We start from the raw sequence: 22,800 nt of genomic DNA, 5'->3' as shown, positions 1-22,800 counted from the left end.
GGAACCCTAAACTCACACAGGACATAGTCCTGGAACCCTAAACTCACACAGGACATAGTCCCGGAACCCTAAACTCACACAGGACATAGTCCCGGAACCCTAAACTCACACAGGACATAGTCCCGGAACCCTAAACTCACACAGGACATAGTCCTGGAACCCTAAACTCACATACTCACACAGGACATAGTCCTGTAACCCTAAACTCACACAGGACATAGTCCCGGAACCCTAAACTCACACAGGACATAGTCCTGGAACCCTAAACTCACACAGGACATAGTCCCGGAACCCTAAACTCACACAGGACATAGTCCCGGAACCCTAAACTCACACAGGACATAGTCCTGGAACCCTAAACTCACACAGGACATAGTCCCGGAACCCTAAACTCACACAGGACATAGTCCCGGAACCCTAAACTCACACAGGACATAGTCCCGGAACCCTAAACTCACACAGGACATAGTCCCGGAACCCTAAACTCACACAGGACATAGTCCCGGAACCCTAAACTCACACAGGACATAGTCCCGGAACCCTAAACTCACACAGGACATAGTCCCGGAACCCTAAACTCACACAGACATAGAACCCTAACGTTGCAGTGTGTTCTGTGTGGGTCATACGTTGGATTTATAAAGGTATGCATCACATTGTATGTGTAGAGACGGCGTGATAGAAATGGTAGCAGAAGGTGAATGTTGAACTTTTGTTGTGATCCTGTGGACCGTTTTGCACCATGACGCTGACGGTGTGATGGAGACTCATACTCACACAGGACAAAGGCTGGCATTGGGCCTATACATTAGTGCAAACATTTTGCATCAGAAAATTAGTTTCTTATTGGACTAGTTCAGTTAGTCCCTCCCTGTTAGCTTCTGTTTGGTCCCTAGTGAAGAGGACCCAGGTGTGAGTGAATGCAGCCATCCTACTGTGCTGTGTTTACCATTGTGGTGCAGAGGGGTGTCCTGCTGCAGAGGGGTGTCCTGCTGCAGAGGGGTGTCCTGCTGCAGAGGGGTGTCCTGCTGCAGAGGGGTGTCCTGCTGCAGAGGGGTGTCCTGCTGCAGAGGGGTGTCCTGCTGCAGAAACACTGCCAGAACCATGGTCTCTCTGTATAAGAATAGAATCCCAGACCATTCTAATACAACATAGCAGGAAGGAGAGAACATGTTTCTGGATGTCTGCTAAGGTCTGAGCCATCCGTTCCATTGGAAGGCAGACACCCTCTTAAAACGCCATATTGCTGGAGATCCTAAGGCAATAAAACTGAATTGGTTCATCTGTTTTATCTCACTGCATCAACAATCTAATCTTTTCACCACCTGTAGTTGAGTGAGTGAGTGCTAAATGTATTTGTGACTCTGCCGCTGTGTGTAGGTACTACATATCAAAGGGGGCGATGGTGGACCAGTTGGGAGGTGACCTCAACTCCACACCACTGCATTGGGCCACAAGGTAAGAGTGACAACAATAGATGAGGCATTAACAGACTCTGGTTCAGTCTGCTTTCTAGGACCAAGCTTGTCCAGCAGTCCCAAAACATTAGGTCCTGTTGGAAATGCTGATCTGTAGATATGACCATCTAGAGAGAGAGGTGAAAGGTTATATACTGTACGAAGTAGAGGTGCTGTTTCCAGTGGACTCTCTCCTGTCCCCTGTGTGGGTGTCATAGGGCGTGTTTCTGCTGAAGTCCTTTCCCCTGTGTGGGTGTCATAGGGTGTGTTTCTGCTGAAGTCCTTTCCCCTGTGTGGGTGTCATAGGGCGTGTTTCTGCTGAAGTCCTTTCCCCTGTGTGGGTGTCATAGGGCGTGTTTCTGCTGAAGTCCTTTCCCCTGTGTGGGTGTCATAGGGCATGTTTCTGCTGAAGTCCTTTCCCCTGTGTGGGTGTCATAGGGCGTGTTTCTGCTGAAGTCCTTTCCCATGTGTGGGTGTCATAGGCCGTGTTTCTGCTGAAGTCCTTTCCCCCCGAGTCACACAAGACCTTCAGGGTTGTATGAAGTCCCAGTACTGCCTGTCCTCACCCCTGTCAGAGAGCTTTCTACTGCATTATTCATATGATCAGCAGGGGGCAGCCATCCCTAGCCGGGGGCCTGATACCTAGCCAGGCCTCACGGCTTTGTCGGCAGCCCCCCTCCCTGCTAGTGACCTTTCACAGTAGATAGGAGTGGAGCCCATCTGTCGGGTCACTGACACTTTCTATATGAGATTTATGTGTAGTATTGTGAATATAAGGACCTAATTACAATGTTGTTGAGGATTGTGTTTGGTTAGGTATCTAGTGCATCAATCTTCTTATTAAGCATCTCTCAATTGGATGTGGTGTCTATGTTTCATTTATATTATATTTGATTAATTTAACAGACACTCTTATCCAGAGCGACTTACAGGAGCATTTAGGGTTCAGTGCCTTGCTCAAGGGCACATGGACAGACTTCACCTAGTCAGCTCGGCGATTCAAACCATTTCCTACCTACAAAACCCCCAGAGACTTTACATGTAGTTATTATTGGTGCAATCTGTCATGTCCATTCCTGCTGTTAATAATGGGGTGTTATTAAGGGGGGTGGCTAGTTTATTCTGTGCTGCAGGTGAAAGTTACAGATTGATCCTTTAAACAAAACAAAACCCAGAAACATGTCTAAATGCTAATATCACGTAATACCAGTTAGTTCTTGTGCTCATCAACATAATGATGTTGTGTGTGTCCACAGACAGGGCCACCTCTCCATGGTGGTACAGCTGCTGAAGTATGGGTCCGACCCTTCGCTCATCGACGGAGAGGGCTGCAGCTGTGTCCACCTGGCTGCCCAGTTCGGACACACCTCCATCGTGGCCTACCTCATCGCCAAGGGACAGGTATGTCCCAATTTGCAAATGAGCCCCTAACCCCTACTTCCTGTGTACCTGTGTAGATCTGAGAGGCTGATAGGTGGAAGCAATATTGTAAAAATCCTGCTTAGCCTTTTAGAGGGCATTTTGGAGATATTACCATAATTCTTAAATCTCTGAAATCCTCTCAGATCTCCACAAGGGGTTAGGGGTCATGCAGCGTGCGTCCATTTTAGCGTTGTTTTATTAGTTTCCCACCACCTGGAGGCGTTGTTTCATTAGTTTCCCACCACCAGGGGGCGTTGTTTCATTAGTTTCCCACCACCTGGAGGCGTTGTTTTATTAGTTTCCCACCACCTGGGGGCGGTGTTTCATTAGTTTCCCACCACCTGGAGGCGTTGTTTCATTAGTTTCCCGCCACCAGAGGGCGTTGTTTCATTAGTTTCCCACCACCTGGGGGCGGTGTTTCATTAGTTTCCCACCACCTGGGGGCGGTGTTTATTTAGTTTCCCACCACCTGGAGGCGTTGTTTCATTAGTTTCCCACCACCTGGGGGCGGTGTTTCATTAGTTTCCCACCACCTGGGGGCGGTGTTTCATTAGTTTCCCACCACCTGGGGGCGTTGTTTCATTAGTTTCCCACCACCAGGGGGCGTTGTTTCATTAGTTTCCCACCACCTGGGGGGCGTTGTTTCATTAGTTTCCTACCACCAGAGGGCGTTGTTTCATTAGTTTCCCACCACCAGAGGGCGTTGTTTCATTAGTTTCCCACCACCTGGGGGCGTTGTTTCATTAGTTTCCCACCACCAGGGGGCGGTGTTTCATTAGTTTCCCACCACCTGGGGGGCGTTGTTTCATTAGTTTCCCACCACCTGGGGGCGTTGTTTCATTAGTTTCCCACCACCTGGGGGGCGTTGTTTCATTTGTTTCCCACCACCAGGGGGGCGTTGTTTCATTAGTTTCCCACCACCAGGGGGTGTTGTTTCATTAGTTTCCCACCACCTGGGGGGCGTTGTTTCATTAGTTTCCCACCACCTGGGGGGCGTTGTTTCATTAGTTTCCCACCACCTGGAGGCGTTGTTTCATTAGTTTCCCGCCACCAGAGGGTGTTGTTTCATTAGTTTCCCACCACCAGGAGGCGTTGTTTCATTAGTTTCCCACCACCTGGGGGGCGTTGTTTCATTAGTTTCCCACCACCTGGAGGCGTTGTTTCATTAGTTTCCCACCACCTGGAGGCGTTGTTTCATTAGTTTCCCACCACCTGGAGGCGTTGTTTCATTAGTTTCCCACCACCAGGGGGTGTTGTTTCATTAGTTTCCCGCCACCAGGGGGCGTTGTTTCATTAGTTTCCCACCACCAGGGGGCGTTGTTTCGTTAGTTTCCCACCACCAGAGGGTGTTGTTTCGTTAGTTTCCCACCACCAGGGGACGTTGTTTCGTTAGTTTTCCACCACCAGGGGGCGTTGTTTCGTTAGTTTTCCACCACCAGAGGGTGTTGTTTCATTAGTTTCCCACCACCAGAGGGTGTTGTTTCATTAGTTTCCCACCACCTGGGGGGTGTTGTTTCATTAGTTTCCCACCACCAGGGGACGTTGTTTCCTTAGTTTTCAAAACCTGCATTCCACATTGTCAGCCCTGCCAGGTTTTTCCTGGAACTGTTCAGTAGCATCTTCAAAGAAGTTCAAACATCTTCAAAGAAGCACAGTGTCGGTCTTCTCTGTGTTTATTGGGGGTTTGTGACCATGTGCTCTTTCTCCCTCTCCTCCTATAGGATGTGGACATGATGGATCAGAATGGAATGACTCCCTTGATGTGGGCAGCTTACAGGACACACAGGTGTGTGTGTGTGTGTGTGTGTGTGTGTGTGTGTGTGTGTGTGTGTGTGTGTGTGTGTGTGTGTGTGTGTGTGTGTGTGTGTGTGTGTGTGTGTGTCATGCGTTGACCCATATCCTACTTACATCCTAGCATTTCCCCATCTAGCCATAATACACCAAGTTAATTTAAACTCACAAAGCGGTCACACAAACGGAAATCCAAGCCCATTTAGAAATGGAATGCCCATCTAGATACGCAACATTTAGAAATGGAATGCCCATCTAGATACGCAACGTTTAGAGATGGAATGCCCATCTAGATACGCAACGTTTAGAGATGGAATGCCCATCTAGATACGCAACATTTATAAATGGAATGCCCATCTAGATACGCAACGTTTAGAAATAGAATGCCCATCTAGATACGCAACGTTTAGAAATGGAATGCCCACATAGATACGCAGCGTTTAGAAATGGAATGCCCACCTAGATACGCAACGTTTAGAAATGGAATGCCCACCTAGATATGCAACGTTTAGAAATGGAATGCCCACCTAGATACGCAACATTTAGAAATGGAATGCCCAACTAGATACGCAACATTTAGAAATGGAATGCCCAACTAGATACGCAACATTTAGAAATGGAATGCCCAACTAGATACGCAACATTTAGAAATGGAATGCCCACCTAGATACGCAACATTTAGAAATGGAATGCCCACCTAGATACGCAACATTTAGAAATGGAATGCCCACCTAGATACGCAACATTTAGAAATGGAATGCCCATCTAGATACTCAACATTTAGACATGGAATGCCCATCTAGATACCCAACATTTAGAAATGGAATGCCCATCTAGATACCCAACGTTTAGAAATGGAATGCCCATCTAGATACCCAACATTTAGAAATGGAATGCCCATCTAGATACTCAACATTTAGAAATGGAATGCCCATCTAGATACCCAACATTTAGAAATGGAATGCCCATCTAGAAACTCAACATTTAGAAATGGAATGCCCATCTAGATACCCAACATTTAGAAATGGAATGCCCATCTAGATACTCAACATTTAGAAATGGAATGCCCATCTAGATACCCAACATTTAGACATGGATAATAGACAGATAAGAGACTGATACTAAAAGCACAAAGAAGAATGTGTAGTGGGCTAATATTTAAATAGCCACTAAACTTCACCTGTGTCGGTAATTCATAAATAGACCATAAAGGCTTTGCACTTGAACTTTGAACTTTGTCCCGTCCTAACAGCGTGGACCCCACCCGGCTACTGCTGACCTTCAACGTGTCGGTCAACCTGGGTGACAAGTACCACAAAAACACGGCTCTGCACTGGGCCGTGCTGGCCGGCAACACTACAGTCATCACCCTGCTGCTGGACTCCAACTCCAATGTGGACGCACAGAACATCAAGGTGAGGCGGCTGTGCAGCTGATCTTGGGACAGCTTTGTATCTCCCCCCTAATTGTTAAGTTTAGGATTGAGGGAGGTGAAGCTGATCCTAGATCTGTACCTACTGGGAAATGTCACTCCAGACCCAGGGTATGTTATTGAAGGCCCAAATGTCTCCTACTAACCTCTGACCTGTATCATCACATGCTTGTATCTGGTTAGCCTTTTAATAGCTGTCCCGTATCTGGTTAGCCTTTTAATAGCTGTCCTGTATCTGGTTAGCCTTTTAATAGCTGTCCTGTATCTGGTTAGCCTTTTAATAGCTGTCCTGTATCTGGTTAGCCTTTTAATAGCTGTCCTGTATCTGGTTAGCCTTTTAATAGCTGTCCTGTATCTGGTTAGCCTTTTAATAGCTGTCCTGTATCTGGTTAGCCTTTTATAGCTGTCCTGTATCTGGTTAGCCTTTTAATAGCTGTCCTGTATCTGGTTAGCCTTTTAATAGCTGTCCTGTATCTGGTTAGCCTTTTAATAGCTGTCCTGTATCTGGTTAGCCTTTTATAGTTGTCCTGTATCTGGTTAGCCTTTTAATAGCTGTCCTGTATCTGGTTAGCCTTTTAATAGCTGTCCTGTATCTGGTTAGCCTTTTAATAGCTGTCCTGTATCTGGTTAGCCTTTTAATAGCTGTCCTGTATCTGGTTAGCCTTTTAATAGCTGTCCTGTATCTGGTTAGCCTTTTAATAGCTGTCCTGTATCTGGTTAGCCTTTTATAGCTGTCCTGTATCTGGTTAGCCTTTTAATAGCTGTCCTGTATCTGGTTAGCCTTTTAATAGCTGTCCTGTATCTGGTTAGCCTTTTAATAGCTGTCCTGTATCTGGTTAGCCTTTTAATAGCTGTCCTGTATCTGGTTAGCCTTTTAATAGCTGTCCTGTATCTGGTTAGCCTTTTATAGCTGTCCTGTATCTGGTTAGCCTTTTAATAGCTGTCCTGTATCTGGTTAGCCTTTTAATAGCTGTCCTGTATCTGGTTAGCCTTTTAATAGCTGTCCTGTATCTGGTTAGCCTTTTAATAGCTGTCCTGTATCTGGTTAGCCTTTTAATAGCTGTCCTGTATCTGGTTAGCCTTTTAATAGCTGTCCTGTATCTGGTTAGCCTTTTATAGCTGTCCTGTATCTGGTTAGCCTTTTAATAGCTGTCCTGTATCTGGTTAGCCTTTTAATAGCTGTCCTGTATCTGGTTAGCCTTTTAATAGCTGTCCTGTATCTGGTTAGCCTTTTAATAGCTGTCCTGTATCTGGTTAGCCTTTTATAGCTGTCCTGTATCTGGTTAGCCTTTTAATAGCTGTCCTGTATCTGGTTAGCCTTTTAATAGCTGTCCTGTATCTGGTTAGCCTTTTAATAGCTGTCCTGTATCTGGTTAGCCTTTTAATAGCTGTCCTGTATCTGGTTAGCCTTTTATAGCTGTCCTGTATCTGGTTAGCCTTTTAATAGCTGTCCTGTATCTGGTTAGCCTTTTAATAGCTGTCCTGTATCTGGTTAGCCTTTTAATAGCTGTCCTGTATCTGGTTAGCCTTTTAATAGCTGTCCTGTATCTGGTTAGCCTTTTAATAGCTGTCCTGACATAACTTGAAAGGTGGAGCATTATTATCCAGTGTGGCCAATTAGAATACCCAGAACACCACCAGTGTTTAGTGTCCATCCTATGGTCTTTCTCCTATCCTACTGTTTAGTGTCCATCCTATGGTCTTTCTCCTATCCTACTGTTTAGTGTCCATCCTGTGGTCTTTCTCCTATCCTACTGTTTAGTGTCCATCCTATGGTCTTTCTCCTATCCTACTGTTTAGTGTCCATCCTGTGGTCTTTCTCCTATCCTACTGTTTAGTGTCCATCCTTTCTCCTATCCTACTGTTTAGTGTCCATCCTTTCTCCTATCCTACTGTTTAGTGTCCATCCTATGGTCTTTCTCCTATCCTACTGTTTAGTGTCCATCCTTTCTCCTATCCTACTGTTTAGTGTCCATCCTATGGTCTTTCTCCTATCCTACTGTTTAGTGTCCATCCTATGGTCTTTCTCCTATCCTACTGTTTAGTGTCCATCCTTTCTCCTATCCTACTGTTTAGTGTCCATCCAATGGTATTTCTCCTATCCTACTGTTTAGTGTCCATCCTTTCTCCTATCCTACTGTTTTGTGTCCATCCTTTCTCCTATCCTACTGTTTAGTGTCCATCCTATGGTATTTCTCCTATCCTACTGTTTAGTGTCCATCCTTTCTCCTATCCTACTGTTTTGTGTCCATCCTTTCTCCTATCCTACTGTTTTGTGTCCATCCTTTCTCCTATCCTACTGTTTTGTGTCCATCCTTTCTCCTATCCTACTGTTTAGTGTCCATCCTATGGTATTTCTCCTATCCTACTGTTTAGTGTCCATCCTTTCTCCTATCCTACTGTTTAGTGTCCATACTTTCTCCTATCCTACTGTTTAGTGTCCATCCTGTGGTCTTTCTCCTATCCTACTGTTTAGTGTCCATCCTTTCTCCTATCCTACTGTTTAGTGTCCATACTTTCTCCTATCCTACTGTTTAGTGTCCATCCTATGGTCTTTCTCCTATCCTACTGTTTAGTGTCCATCCTATGGTATTTCTCCTATCCTACTGTTTAGTGTCCATCCTTTCTCCTATCCTACTGTTTAGTGTCCATCCTATGGTCTTTCTCCTATCCTACTGTTTAGTGTCCATCCTATGGTATTTCTCCTATCCTACTGTTTAGTGTCCATCCTTTCTCCTATCCTACTGTTTAGTGTCCATCATATGGTATTTCTCCTATCCTACTGTTTAGTGTCCATCCTTTCTCCTATCCTACTGTTTTGTGTCCATCCTTTCTCCTATCCTACTGTTTAGTGTCCATCCTATGGTATTTCTCCTATCCTACTGTTTAGTGTCCATCCTTTCTCCTATCCTACTGTTTAGTGTCCATCCTTTCTCCTATCCTACTGTTTAGTGTCCATCCTATGGTATTTCTCCTATCCTACTGTTTTGTGTCCATCCTTTCTCCTATCCTACTGTTTAGTGTCCATACTTTCTCCTATCCTACTGTTTAGTGTCCATCCTGTGGTCTTTCTCCTATCCTACTGTTTAGTGTCCATCCTTTCTCCTATCCTACTGTTTAGTGTCCATCCTTTCTCCTATCCTACTGTTTTGTGTCCATCCTTTCTCCTATCCTACTGTTTAGTGTCCATCCTTTCTCCTATCCTACTGTTTAGTGTCCATACTTTCTCCTATCCTACTGTTTAGTGTCCATCCTGTGGTCTTTCTCCTATCCTACTGTTTAGTGTCCATCCTTTGTTCCTGTGTCCTCAGCTGTCCTATGATCTGGTACTACCTAGCTGTCTGAATTAGGCGCTCTCTGTGTTGGATTGTTACCGTGGTGATTAGCTGGTTTGTTACCGTGGTGATCCTCTGGCTGTATTCCTCTGTATTCCTCCAGGGTGAGACGCCGCTGGACCTGGCCAAGCAGAGGAAAAACGTCTGGATGGTCAACCATTTACAGGAGGCTCGGCAGGCCAAGGGTTACGACAGTCCTGGCTACCTGAAGAAGCTGAAGATGGACAAGGTAGAGACCAGGGAGAAGACTGAGTGGACATACACAAGCATGCAGGCTCACACACTCACTCAGACACACATACACTTATTTGTGTAAGCATGCAAGGCTATGTGTAACACCACCATTGTCCCTCTGTCTCTAAAAAGCCTTCCGCCACCTGTCTTTCCAGCCAGCAATCCCAGACCCTAAAAAGAGCACCTTCAGGCCTAGTTTCTGCCCTGTTGTTGACGTGAGACAGACAGACCAAAGCTAACACTCTATTCAGACCTTCCCTGGCCTCTGTCTTGAAGTAATTGCCCATCCAAGGTAGTGATTTCTTGGAGTCTGAGGAATCGAGCAGTTTTTCTGTACGAACAGACATGAGGATTGTGTCAAGACCCTAATCATGGCGGAATGAGAATTTGCCCCTAGATGGTGATCTTGGGTCAGATCAGCATTTTCTCCACTAATAGTTAAGGTTGGGTTTGGGGGAATGGAAGCTGATCCTAGATCTGTACTTCACCCCAGAGCCCTAATCAGTCTCTCCAAGTCAAGTGATCTAACCACCCCTGCTCGTTGGGACAGGAGGAGCACAAAGCACCAATTAGTTATGCTTGTATCTTGTGTTTTTCAAAGTTTTGCTTCTTGACTTTGCATTTCTGTTGTCTTTCAAATTCATACGCTGTCGCACTGGATGGTATAGGTTGTCAAGGTACATCTTTAGATAGCACTCCATAGGGAGGCCCCATTAGCTACTGTCACGCTCTGACACTAGTCACCCAGCCACGCTCTGACACTAGTCACCCAGCCACGCTCTGACACTAGTCACCCAGCCACGCTCTGACACTAGTCACCCAGCCACGCTCTGACACTAGTCACCCAGCCACGCTCTGACACTAGTCACCCAGCCACGCTCTGACACTAGTCACCCAGCCACGCTCTGACACTAGTCACCCAGCCACGCTCTGACACTAGTCACCCAGCCACGCTCTGACACTAGTCACCCAGCCACGCTCTGACACTAGTCACCCAGCCACGCTCTGACACTAGTCACCCAGCCACGCTCTGACACTAGTCACCCAGCCACTCTATGACACTAGTCACCTGTTGTATCACCTGTTGTACTCGGCACGTGTCAAATGAAATGTGATTTAATTTGACACTATTGTTTATGTAATATGGTTACACAGTCTACAGTGCATCGCTGCCTTCCTGTTTGACCTCTCCTCCTCTTCCTCTCATCCTTCCCTCCCTCTATCTCTGGTCCTCTCCCAGGAGTTCAGACAGAAGATCATGTTGGGGACCCCCTTCCTGGTGATCTGGCTGGTGGGCTTCATCGCTGACCTGGACATCGACTCCTGGCTCCTCAAGGGCCTCATGTACTGTGGCGTGTGGGTCACTGTGCAGTTCCTCTCCAAGTACGTCACACACACACGCATTTCAGCAGGTTTGGGCTGGGTTTATTTCTCTGTAAACCTGAGACATACCAACAGGTTAGGGCTGGGTTTATTTCTCTGTAAACCTGAGACATCCCAGCAGGTTAGGGCTGGGTTTATTTCTCTGTAAACCTGAGACATCCCAGCAGGTTAGGGCTGGGTTTATTTCTCTGTAAACCTGAAACATCCCAACAGGTTAGGGCTGGGTTTATTTCTCTGTAAACCTGAGACATCCCAACAGGTTAGGGCTGGGTTTATTTCTCTGTAAACCTGAGACATCCCAGCAGGTTAGGGCTGGGTTTATTTCTCTGTAAACCTGAGACATCCCAACAGGTTAGGGCTGGGTTTATTTCTCTGTAAACCTGAGACATCCCAGCAGGTTAGGGCTGGGTTTATTTCTCTGTAAACCTGAGACATCCCAGCAGGTTAGGGCTGGGTTTATTTCTCTGTAAACCTGAGACATCCCAGCAGGTTAGGGCTGGGTTTATTTATCTGTAAACCTGAGACATCCCAACAGGTTAGGGCTGGGTTTATTTCTCTGTAAACTTGAGACATCCCAACAGGTTATGGCTGGGTTTATTTCTCTCTAAACCTGAGACATCCCAGCAGGTTAGGGCTGGGTTTATTTCTCTGTAAACTTGAGACATCCCAACAGGTTATGGCTGGGTTTATTTCTCTCTAAACCTGAGACATCCCAACAGGTTAGGGCTGGGTTTATTTATCTGTAAACCTGAGACATACCAACAGGTTAGGGCTGGGTTTATTTCTCTGTAAACCTGAGACATCCCAACAGGTTAGGGCTGGGTTTATTTTTCTGTAAACCTGAGACATCCCAGCAGGTTAGGGCTGGGTTTATTTCTCTGTAAACCTGAGACATCCCAGCAGGTTAGGGCTGGGTTTATTTCTCTGTAAACCTGAGAAATCCCAGCAGGTTAGGGCTGGGTTTATTTCTCTGTAAACCTGAGACATCAAAGCAGGTTAGGGCTGGGTTTATTTCTCTGTAAACCTGAGACATACCAACAGGTTAGGGCTGGGTTTATTTCTCTGTAAACCTGAGACATCCCAGCAGGTTAGGGCTGGGTTTATTTCTCTCTAAACCTGAGACATCCCAGCAGGTTAGGGCTGGGTTTATTTCTCTGTAAACCTGAGACATCCCAACAGGATGGGCTGGGTTTATTTCTCTGTAAACCTGAGACATCCCAGCAGGTTAGGGCTGGGTTTATTTCTCTGTAAACCTGAGACATCCCAGCAGGTTAGGGCTGGGTTTATTTCTCTGTAAACCTGAGACATCCCAGCAGGTTAGGGCTGGGTTTATTTCTCTGTAAACCTGAGACATACCAGCAGGTTAGGGCTGGGTTTATTTCTCTGTAAACCTGAGACATCCCAACAGGTTAGGGCTGGGTTTATTTCTCTGTAAACCTGAGACATCCCAACAGGTTAGGGCTGGGTTTATTTCTCTGTAAACCTGAGACATCCCAGCAGGTTAGGGCTGGGTTTATTTATCTGTAAACCTGAGACATCCCAGCAGGTTAGGGCTGGGTTTATTTATCTGTAAACCTGAGACATCCCAGCAGGTTAGGGCTGGGTTTATTTCTCTATCTGGTTGACTTTGAAATGCAGCTCTAAGGGTTTTGTGGACTGTGAGATGTGATGTTGTTTACTGCTGAGTTCTAACAGTGATTGCCCCTCCATCCCTCCCTCCTCCTCAGGTCTTTCTTTGACCACTCCATGCACAGCGCCCTGCCCCTGGGAATCTACCTGGCAACCAAGTTCTGGATGTACGTGACCTGGTTCTACTGGTTCTGGATTGATATCCTTTACAATAAGAGTCTCCTGGTTTCCTCTGCCTTTTCTCATTCCAACCATGATACATCAGTGAGCTGCTGTGCTGTACAAGGGCCTTTCGTTCACAGCGCCACCTGGCAAGACAGCTGTGTGTGTCAATATTCACCTCCTAACAATCAATTCTTTCATCAGGGAGGGAGGTGGCTTCTGGGAATTGATGGGTTTTGACTGAGAGCAAAAGTGTATGAATATCTCCCCTGTGGCTATTGGTCGATTAGAGTGTCAGTCAAACTGCAGCCTATTCCAAACAGACAGATGGGCTATCCCTTCTTCCATCTGGAACCCCTCTGGTCATGATTACCCACAGTGCACTGGAGTGTGAGGTCAGCTAAAGAGCATTGGCCTGCCTCTCAGACTACAGTGCAGAGAGCATCATATCACCCTCAAGGGCTCTTTACTGTTGTGTACAACTTCTGGCCAACAAGACAATGCAAATGTTTCATTTGGAGGCAGACTCATTATTTCTATATGCTAAACACCATTGCATTTGTGTCACAGTTGACATCAGAGGCACTTGTGATGCAACCATACTGGTTGTTTGGAGTTTGTTGATTATGACAAGAGGCCGGACAATTTCTGTGGTAACTTGGATCAAAAAGTCATATAATGCCCCCCCCCCTCCCTCGGATCCTTTTCAGAGGCTTGTGAAGTAACATTGCAGTCTAATTTCTCAGACAAGACACTATCTCCTCTAGATCTATTCCCATATAGTTCACTTCCCCTGCAAACTGCACTGATTCTCTCACGGACGGTGAAGAGGTGAGGGAAACTGTTGTCCTAGGTGCTCTGGGGTGCTGAAGTTTCAAGCCTCCTGTATAAAGCTGGGCTCGCTCTTTTCCATATGAATAGTCCCCTGTCCAGATAAGAGGTTGTATCACTGAACTCGGTGTGCTTTCAGCTCTGTGTGGAGACAGTCTTTAATGAATACTGAGTGTTAAGATGTGCACAACACTGTTGAGGGTGCAGCACAGCTGACTGAGTCAGACCCGATGAAGCGACTTGTGGGATCAATGTGTTTCTGTAGCTCCAAGATGGCTCCTCCAGTCGCTTTTTGGTCATGGAAAATTCCCTTACCGGGTCTGAAACTGCTGAATGCCCCATTTAAAGTCAGGAGGGTTGGTCTCTTATCCGCCTCATTTGACTGCTGATGGGAGAGGAGTGTTTCTTCAGTCCATTTCATCTGCATGATGTTGCTTGTTTCCTTGGATCTGCTGCTCTGCTCCCCGTCTACCTCTCTGTCAATCCCTTGTAACCTCTCCTGCTTTTTCAACAGGGGCTGTCTTGTTACCAGTTTCCCTCTGGTTACAATTGTTTGTCTTTCATGGGAACATTGATCTGGGAGAGTTCACATAAGCCACCACTATGAGTGTAAGTGAAATTCACACCTATACACAGGTCTCTTGTGTGATGCAGCTTTGAGATTTAATAGTCAGGCAGGTTTTTCCAGTCTCACCTCTTGCCCAACAGCCAATCAGCCCATTGAGATGTCCTCTTCAATGCCTCTTATCTCTTTGTTGAAAGGCTGTTCTATCCAAAGAATATCTACGTCCACGTAGTCACTGTTAACAGTAGCCTGTACCTCATCATGTAGTGTGAACTGGCAGCTCAGAACAGTAGACGGCTACAGCAAGGGATGACTGGATTCCTAAATGGAGTAGGGTGAAGTTGACGCTAGACGCTGATCTTGGGTCAGTTTAGCATTTTCCCCACTAATGGTTAAGATTGGGGGAGGGAAGCTGATCCTACCTCATCTGTCCCTAAGGCAAACTACACCCCAGAGCATTCACAAACTCAAGCAGTCCCTCCTCACTCCAGTCCAACTGTGCCTCTTTGGGAAGTGGTGTTATGTAACTGAGGTGGTAACCTTGCCTGAGACCTGAAGACTCGCGTTAGCTCTGAGTTAATGCCTTGGCTGTAGCTCAGCGGGCTAGCACAGTCTTGGCTCGCGCAGTAGACCGAGGTCCGTACCCAGTTGGTCACATGTAGTCTCAATGTCTGATTGTTGTGATCTGGGTTGAATCTGATACAGCTGCGGTTGTATGGTAGTTTTGTGGTGGTTGTGGTGCGGTGGTGGTTGTACGGTAGTTTTGTGGTGGTTGTGGTGCGGTGGTGGTTGTGGTGCGGTGCTGGTTGTGGTGCGGTGGTGGTTGTGGTGCGGTGGTGGTTGTACGGTAGTTTTGTGGTGGTTGTGGTGCGGTGGTGGTTGTACGGTAGTTTTGTGGTGGTTGTGGTGCGGTGGTGGTTGTACGGTAGTTTTGTGTTGGTTGTGGTGCGGTGGTGGTTGTGGTGCGGTGGTGGTTGTACGGTAGTTTTGTGTTGGTTGTGGTGCGGTGGTGGTTGTGGTGCGGTGGTGGTTGTACGGTAGTTTTGTGTTGGTTGTGGTGCGGTGGTGGTTGTGGTGCGGTGGTGGTTGTACGGTAGTTTTGTGGTGGTTGTGGTGCGGTGGTGGTTGTGGTGCGGTGGTGGTTGTACGGTAGTTTTGTGGTGGTTGTGGTGCGGTGGTGGTTGTGGTGCGGTGGTGGTTGTACGGTAGTTTTGTGTTGGTTGTGGTGCGGTGGTGGTTGTGGTGCGGTGGTGGTTGTACGGTAGTTTTGTGGTGGTTGTGGTGCGGTGGTGGTTGTACGGTAGTTTTGTGGTGGTTGTGGTCCGGTGGTGGTTGTGGTGCGGTGGTGGTTGTGGTGCGGTGGTGGTTGTGGTGCGGTGGTGGTTGTACGGTAGTTTTGTGGTGCGGTGGTGGTTGTGGTGCGGTGGTGGTTGTACGGTAGTTTTGTGTTGGTTGTGGTGCGGTGATGGTACGGTAGTTTTGTGTTGGTTGTGGTGCGGTGGTGGTTGTGGTGCGGTGGTGGTTGTACGGTAGTTTTGTGTTGGTTGTGGTGCGGTGATGGTACGGTAGTTTTGTGGTGGTTGTGGTGCAGTGGTGGTTGTGGTGCGGTGGTGGTTGTACGGTAGTTTTGTGTTGGTTGTGGTGCGGTGGTGGTTGTGGTGCGGTGGTGGTTGTACGGTAGTTTTGTGTTGGTTGTGGTGCGGTGGTGGTTGTACGGTAGTTTTGTGGTGGTTGTGGTGCGGTGGTGGTTGTACGGTAGTTTTGTGTTGGTTGTGGTGCGGTGGTGGTTGTGGTGCGGTGGTGGTGGTGGTTGTGGTGCGGTGGTGGTTGTACGGTAGTTTTGTGTTGGTTGTGGTGCGGTGGTGGTTGTACGGTAGTTTTGTGGTGGTTGTGGTGCGGTGGTGGTTGTACGGTAGTTTTGTGGTGGTTGTGGTGCGGTGGTGGTTGTACGGTAGTTTTGTGTTGGTTGTGGTGCGGTGGTGGTTGTACGGTAGTTTTGTGGTGGTTGTGGTGCGGTGGTGGTTGTACGGTAGTTTTGTGGTGGTTGTGGTGCGGTGGTGGTTGTGGTGCGGTGGTGGTTGTGGTGCGGTGGTGGTTGTACGGTAGTTTTGTGTTGGTTGTGGTGCGGTGGTGGTTGTACGGTAGTTTTGTGGTGGTTGTGGTGCGGTGGTGGTTGTACGGTAGTTTTGTGGTGGTTGTGGTGCGGTGGTGGTTGTACGGTAGTTTTGTGGTGGTTGTGGTGCGGTGGTGGTTGTACGGTAGTTTTGTGTTGGTTGTGGTGCAGTGATGGTACGGTAGTTTTGGGGTGGTTGTGCGGTGGTGGTTTGTGGTTGTTGTGAGGCAGTCATGCGACGTCTCTGCAATAGTAATCAGTGGAGGCGGCTTGGCCTTTGTCTAGGCTTTGTGTCTGCATTGACGTCCAGGTGTGGGCTTGGTATCTCTGACTCTGTCTCCTCCTGGTTTTCAGTCTGCTACTACAGACTGGTTATCCTTTAAAACAAGATCAAGTGTCGTTGGTGGAGCCCCAACCGGTTGTCTTTTCAGCCCCAGCACACATCTTCTACATGGGACTCAAAGGAGAGTCTTTTCAGCCCCAGCACACATCTTCTACATGGGACTCAAAGGAGAAAAGCTTTTCTCCTTAAAGTAGTTACAAGTACTGGGTCACCACAGTTTTATTGTTACTGAAATAGTAGGAGACTGGGGGAGGAGGAGAGAGTAGAAGTCTATTAGTAGGAGACTGGAGGAGGAGGAGGAGAGAGTAGAAGTCTATTAGTAGGAGACTGGAGGAGGAGGAGGAGAGAGTAGAAGTCTATTAGTAGGAGACTGGAGGAGGAGGAGAGAGTAGAAGTCTATTAGTAGGAGACTGGGGGAGGAGGAGAGAGTAGAAGTCTATTAGTAGGAGACTGGAGGAGGAGGAGAGAGTAGAAGTCTTAGTAGGAGACTGGGGGAGGAGGAGAGAGTAGAAGTCTTAGTAGGAGACTGGGGGAGGAGGAGAGAGTAGAAGTCTATTAGTAGGAGACTGGGGGAGGAGGAGAGAGTAGAAGTCTATTAGTAGGAGACTGGAGGAGGAGGAGAGAGTAGAATTATATTAGTAGGAGACTGGAGGAGGAGAGAGTAGAAGTCTATTAGTAGGAGACTGGGGGAGGAGGAGAGAGTAGAAGTCTATTAGTAGGAGACTGGGGGAGGAGGAGGAGAGAGTAGAAGTCTATTAGTAGGAGACTGGAGGAGGAGGAGGAGAGAGTAGAAGTCTATTAGTAGGAGACTGGAGGAGGAGGAGAGAGTAGAAGTCTATTAGTAGGAGACTGGAGGAGGAGGAGAGAGTAGAAGTCTATTAGTAGGAGACTGGAGGAGGAGGAGGAGAGAGTAGAAGTCTATTAGTAGGAGACTGGAGGAGGAGGAGGAGAGAGTAGAAGTCTATTAGTAGGAGACTGGAGGAGGAGGAGAGAGTAGAAGTCTATTAGTAGGAGACTGGAGGAGGAGGAGGAGAGAGTAGAAGTCTATTAGTAGGAGACTGGAGGAGGAGAGAGTAGAAGTCTATTAGTAGGAGACTGGAGGAGGAGGAGGAGGAGGAGAGAGTAGAAGTCTATTAGTAGGAGACTGGAGGAGGAGAGAGTAGAAGTCTATTAGTAGGAGACTGGGGGAGGAGGAGAGAGTAGAAGTCTATTAGTAGGAGACTGGAGGAGGAGGAGAGAGTAGAAGTATATTAGTAGGAGACTGGAGGAGGAGGAGAGAGTAGAAGTATATTAGTAGGAGACTGGAGGAGGAGGAGAGAGTAGAATATTAGTAGGAGACTGGAGGAGGAGGAGAGAGTAGAAGTCTATTAGTAGGAGACTGGAGGAGAGAGTAGAAGTCTATTAGTAGGAGACTGGAGGAGGAGGAGAGAGTAGAAGTCTATTAGTAGGAGACTAGAGGAGGAGGAGAGAGTAGAAGTCTATTAGTAGGAGACTGGGGGAGGAGGAGAGAGTAGAAGTCTATTAGTAGGAGACTGGAGGAGGAGGAGAGAGTAGAAGTCTATTAGTAGGAGACTGGGGGAGGAGGAGAGAGTAGAAGTCTATTAGTAGGAGACTGGAGGAGGAGGAGAGAGTAGAAGTCTATTAGTAGGAGACTGGAGGAGGAGGAGAGAGTAGAAGTTATTAGTATGAGACTGGAGGAGGAAAGAGTAGAAGTCTATAAGTAGGAGATTAGAGGAGGAGGAGAGAGTAGAAGTTATTAGTAGGAGACTGGAGGAGGAGGAGATAGTATAAGTCTATTAGTTTGTGACTGAGCTGGTCCTGTGATGTGTTCTTTTAGGAGGACATTCAGTCTTCAGCCAGACAATGATGACGTTCAGTGACACCCTGACTACCCCACCCTACACCACACTGTAAAGAGGTGTAGGGGGTAGTTGCCCCGAGATGCTGATCTCGAGTCAGTTTTGAAATGTCCATAGTAATGGTTAAGGTTAGGATTGTGGGAGGGACAGCTGATCCTAGATCTGTACCTAGGAGAAATGTCACCCCGGACACTGTCAACACCATTAGTCTCCTTAAATCAGCATGCTTGATAAATTCTTGGCATGACCCTTTTGTTTGGCCCATCTTGTGTTACACCTCTTCTCCTAAGCCATTCCAAAGACTAATAGCTGCTACGGGGAGGGCGTACACAACAAGGCCTCAAGGGAAACATTGAAGCGTCGTCCATATGAGAATCTCCATCGATCACTGTAAGAATTACCGGCTCCGTGCCGACAGTATCACGGCCCATTGATTTAGTGAGGCGATAAGGACTTCCATGCACGAATCCCTAGTGTCACCTTGTTCCCTTTGTAGTGCACTACTTTATATGGAAATTCACTATGTTCCTCTACACTATATGGGGATTAATAGCGTTCCATTTGGGATACAGCCCCACAGTTAATTTGAAGTGTTTATCTTATGAAGTAGCTAGATAGACCTACAGAGGAAGAGGTAATTAAAGCGCCCAGACTTCTTTTGGTGATAATTATACAGATTTATGACCTCATTCAGCTTTTAAAGACTGAAAGCACTGTAGAGTATGGCTGAGACCATACTGTAGGGGGAAGTTGCCCCGAGATGCTAATGCCACCCTATGTCCTATGTAGGGCTCCGAGTTTCCTTCCTGGAATCTAGTTGTTTGTCATGCCGTGACTTCACTCCACCCCCACTATAATTGAGGAAATCCTTCTTTACCTTACCAGCCCACAGATGTCCTTGTGTCCCACTAACTCCCCCCCCCCCCCCCACACACACACACACACACACACACACACACACACACCCAATCACTAGATGGCCATACAGACTTGAAACGGCTCAAGTCAATAATTAATGACTTCAAGCCAACTCCATAATCTAAAGTTTATTTAGTCAGTCAATCAGATATGTTTCTCTCATGTATAGAATCAACATTCTAACTCCACACTGTGGGAGATGTGTTAATGTGTGGTTAAAATGCACAGAGGAATGCCCGTAGACCTTGGGTGTAGGCATTTCCTAAATACAGGAATACATTCTATGCAAATACAATTCTGAAGCTGTAATTCCTAAGGAGGTTTATGGGATTCTTTTCATTTGTAGTTCCTGATTAAATGACTACAGGCCCTGTGAAAAGTAAACTTGGGTTCTAGATACAAGAGATTGTATGGATCAACATTGGCATTTTAGGGTTAAGCCTGACCACTCCCTTTGGTTAGACTCACTCCATTGCGTTTCCTGTGCAAATGATGACGCATGTCTGAGGGACTCGGGACTCTGGTTGGGTGAGAGTATGAGTCAAGCTTCCACTGAGCTGCTTTCCTCATAGGCTGGAGTGGGCGGAGGGTGAGTCTTTTTGCGTCCCTAATGGCACCCTATTCCCTTTATAGTGCACTATTTTAGACCAGGGCCCATAGGACTCTGGCCGATGTAGTGCACTACGTAGAAAATAGGGTGCCATTTGGGACACACGCTCTGTCTGGATGATGTCACTATGGCTTGTCAGAGCCAGCACAGCCGTCTAGGTCCAATGCAGCTGTTTTTAACTTTGTCAAATAATTTCAAACAATTAAGTACCTTATGTGATTGTTTTTTTTTTTTTTTATGTCAAAAAGAATAGATAGCGTCATAACAAATAGTAATTTCTCAAGCAAGAATATTGTTAGGACTGTTTGGGAGCAGTCTGAGTAGGGAAAACTGAAAACTACCTGTTATTGGCAAAGAGCTGTGGAACTCTTTTTCTTATTGGTCTATTGTCCAAGTTAGCACCTTTTGATGTTACCAGGCAAGCCAAAATGCCATCACGCCAAAGCAGGCTGAAGTTTCAGGCAGTCTTTTCAAACAGCCCTTACACTATAAGGGCTTTATCATAATTTTCACAATTTCACAGTATTATTCAACCTCATAGTGTGGAAGTATATAAAAAGCATTTTCTGTCTGACCTTGTCCAGACTCCTGACAGGATGTGAAACCAAAATATCATTGTGTTATTTGAGTGAACTATCCCTTTAAGAGCTGTAGTCACCTTTCAGCCAATCAGCCGTCCTCCTTAACTCCTCTGTACATCTCCCGTTTGCCACCGTCCACCTGCCTTTCCTCCTGAACAGTGTCTGTCTGTTCTACAACTTCGGCAAGTCCTGGAAATCAGACCCCGGGATCATCAAAGCCTCAGAGGAGCAGAAGAAAAAGGTAAACGCTGGTACTACCCATGACGCTGGCACTACCCATGACGCTGGCACTACCCATGACGCTGGCGCTACCCATGACGCTGGCGCTACCCATGACGCTGGCGCTACCCATGACGCTGGCACTACCCATGACGCTGACGCTACTGACCCACCCATGACGCTGGCACTACCCATGACGCTGGCGCTACCCATGACGCTGGCACTACCCATGACGCGGGCTACCCATGACGCTGGCACTACCCATGACGCTGACGCTACCCATGACGCTGGCGCTACCCATGACGCTGGCTACCCATGACGCTGACGCTACATGACGCTGGCACTACCCATGACGCTGGCACTACCCATGACGCTGGCGCTACCCATGACGCTGGCGCTACCCATGACGCTGGCACTACCCATGACGCGGGCGCTACCCATGACGCGGGCGCTACCCATGACGCGGGCACTACCCATGACGCGGGCACTACCCATGACGCTGGCACTACCCATGACGCGTGTACCGCCCATGACGCGTGTACTGCCCATGACGCGGGCACTACCCATGACGCGTGCACCACCCATGACGCGTGTACCGCCCATGACGCGTGTAGAGTTGGGTGAGGTTGCCCATAGACACTGATCCTGGGTCAGTTTAACCTTTTTCCAACTGATGGTTAGGGTTGGGGAAGCTGATCCTAGATCTGTATCTAAGGGAAACCACACCCGGAGTATGAAAAGTGCCTGAGTTGAGAATTTGATTAGAGAGCTGGGCACATTGCACCATTGTTTTTTTACGAATCAAAGTAGTACACTATATGGGGAATAGGATGTAATTTGTGACACACAATGTTCAACCCAGTGGCCCAGTGCTAGAGGCATCCACTCTCACCCCACAGCTCTGGGAGTCGTCTCTCATTAGCACACACTGATGGAGTATAGTAGGGTATCCAGTTCTTTACTGACCCCAGCTCAATCCCCATTGTGTGGGATTGATGAGAGGGCTAAAAATAGCCCCATCGTTAGTGCTCTGTAGTGTTAACCAGAACCTGGTCCACTGGTCTGGGCATTGCCCCCATCGTTAGTGCTCTGTAGTGTTAACCAGAACCTGGTCCACTGGTCTGGGCATTGCTCCCATCGTTAGTGCTCTGTAGTGTTAACCAGAACCTAGTCCACTGATCTGGGCATTGCCCCCATCGTTAGGTCTGGGCATTGCCCCCATGTAGTGTTAACCAGAGCCTGGTCCACTGGTCTGGGCATTGCCCCCATCGTTAGTGCTCTGTAGTGTTAACCAGAACCTGGTCCACTGGTCTGGGCATTGCCCCCATCGTTAGTGCTCTGTAGTGTTAACCAGAGCCTGGTCCACTGGTCTGGGCATTGCCCCCATCGTTAGTGCTCTGTAGTGTTAACCAGAACCCGGTCCACTGGTCTGGGCATTGCCCCCATCGTTAGTGCTCTGTAGTGTTAACCAGAACCCGGTCCACTGGTCTGGGCATTGCCCCCATCGTTAGTGCTCTGTAGTGTTAACCAGAACCCGGTCCACTGGTCTGGGCATTGCCCCCATCGTTAGTGCTCTGTAGTGTTAACCAGAACCCGGTCCACTGGTCTGGGCATTGCCCCCATCGTTAGTGCTCTGTAGTGTTAACCAGAACCCGGTCCACTGGTCTGGGCATTGCCCCCATCGTTAGTGCTCTGTAGTGTTAACCAGAACCTGGTCCACTGGTCTGGGCATTGCCCCCATCGTTAGTGCTCTGTAGTGTTAACCAGAACCTGGTCCACTGGTCTGGGCATTGCCCCCATCGTTAGTGCTCTGTAGTGTTAACCAGAACCTGGTCCACTGGTCTGGGCATTGCCCCCATCGTTAGTGCTCTGTAGTGTTAACCAGAACCTGGTCCACTGGTCTGGGCATTGCCCCC

The 22,800-nt window shown here is 47.6% G+C and overlaps 1 protein-coding gene across 1 annotated transcript; it reads left to right on the top strand.

The window, feature by feature from the left end:
- Window positions 1-1,386: 1,386 nt before the first annotated feature.
- On the top strand, window positions 1,387-21,203 carry LOC139400923 (palmitoyltransferase ZDHHC17-like). Its single transcript, XM_071145460.1, has 8 exons — window positions 1,387-1,458; window positions 2,714-2,858; window positions 4,601-4,665; window positions 5,923-6,085; window positions 9,541-9,666; window positions 10,912-11,054; window positions 12,782-12,884; window positions 20,784-21,203. The coding sequence occupies exons 1-8, from the start codon at window positions 1,403-1,405 to the stop codon at window positions 21,201-21,203; spliced, it is 1,221 nt and encodes a 406-aa protein (XP_071001561.1). The 5' UTR covers window positions 1,387-1,402.
- Window positions 21,204-22,800: the final 1,597 nt, after the last annotated feature.

Source organism: Oncorhynchus clarkii, unplaced genomic scaffold (genome assembly GCF_045791955.1).
Source record: "Oncorhynchus clarkii lewisi isolate Uvic-CL-2024 unplaced genomic scaffold, UVic_Ocla_1.0 unplaced_contig_11182_pilon_pilon, whole genome shotgun sequence".
NCBI classification, from domain to species: Eukaryota; Metazoa; Chordata; class Actinopteri; order Salmoniformes; family Salmonidae; genus Oncorhynchus; species Oncorhynchus clarkii.
Note: the sequence above shows the minus strand (reverse complement) of the source record. Positions and strands in the feature narration are given on the sequence as shown.

Coding starts and splice junctions, on each gene's coding strand:
- LOC139400923 (XM_071145460.1), top strand. CDS start 1,403: ATGGTGGACCAGTTGGGAGGTGACCTCAACTCCACACCACTGCATTGG. Junction 4,666..5,922: donor GCAGCTTACAGGACACACAG/GTGTGTGTGTGT, acceptor CCGTCCTAACAG/CGTGGACCCCACCCGGCTAC. Junction 11,055..12,781: donor ACTGTGCAGTTCCTCTCCAA/GTACGTCACACA, acceptor CCTCCTCCTCAG/GTCTTTCTTTGACCACTCCA.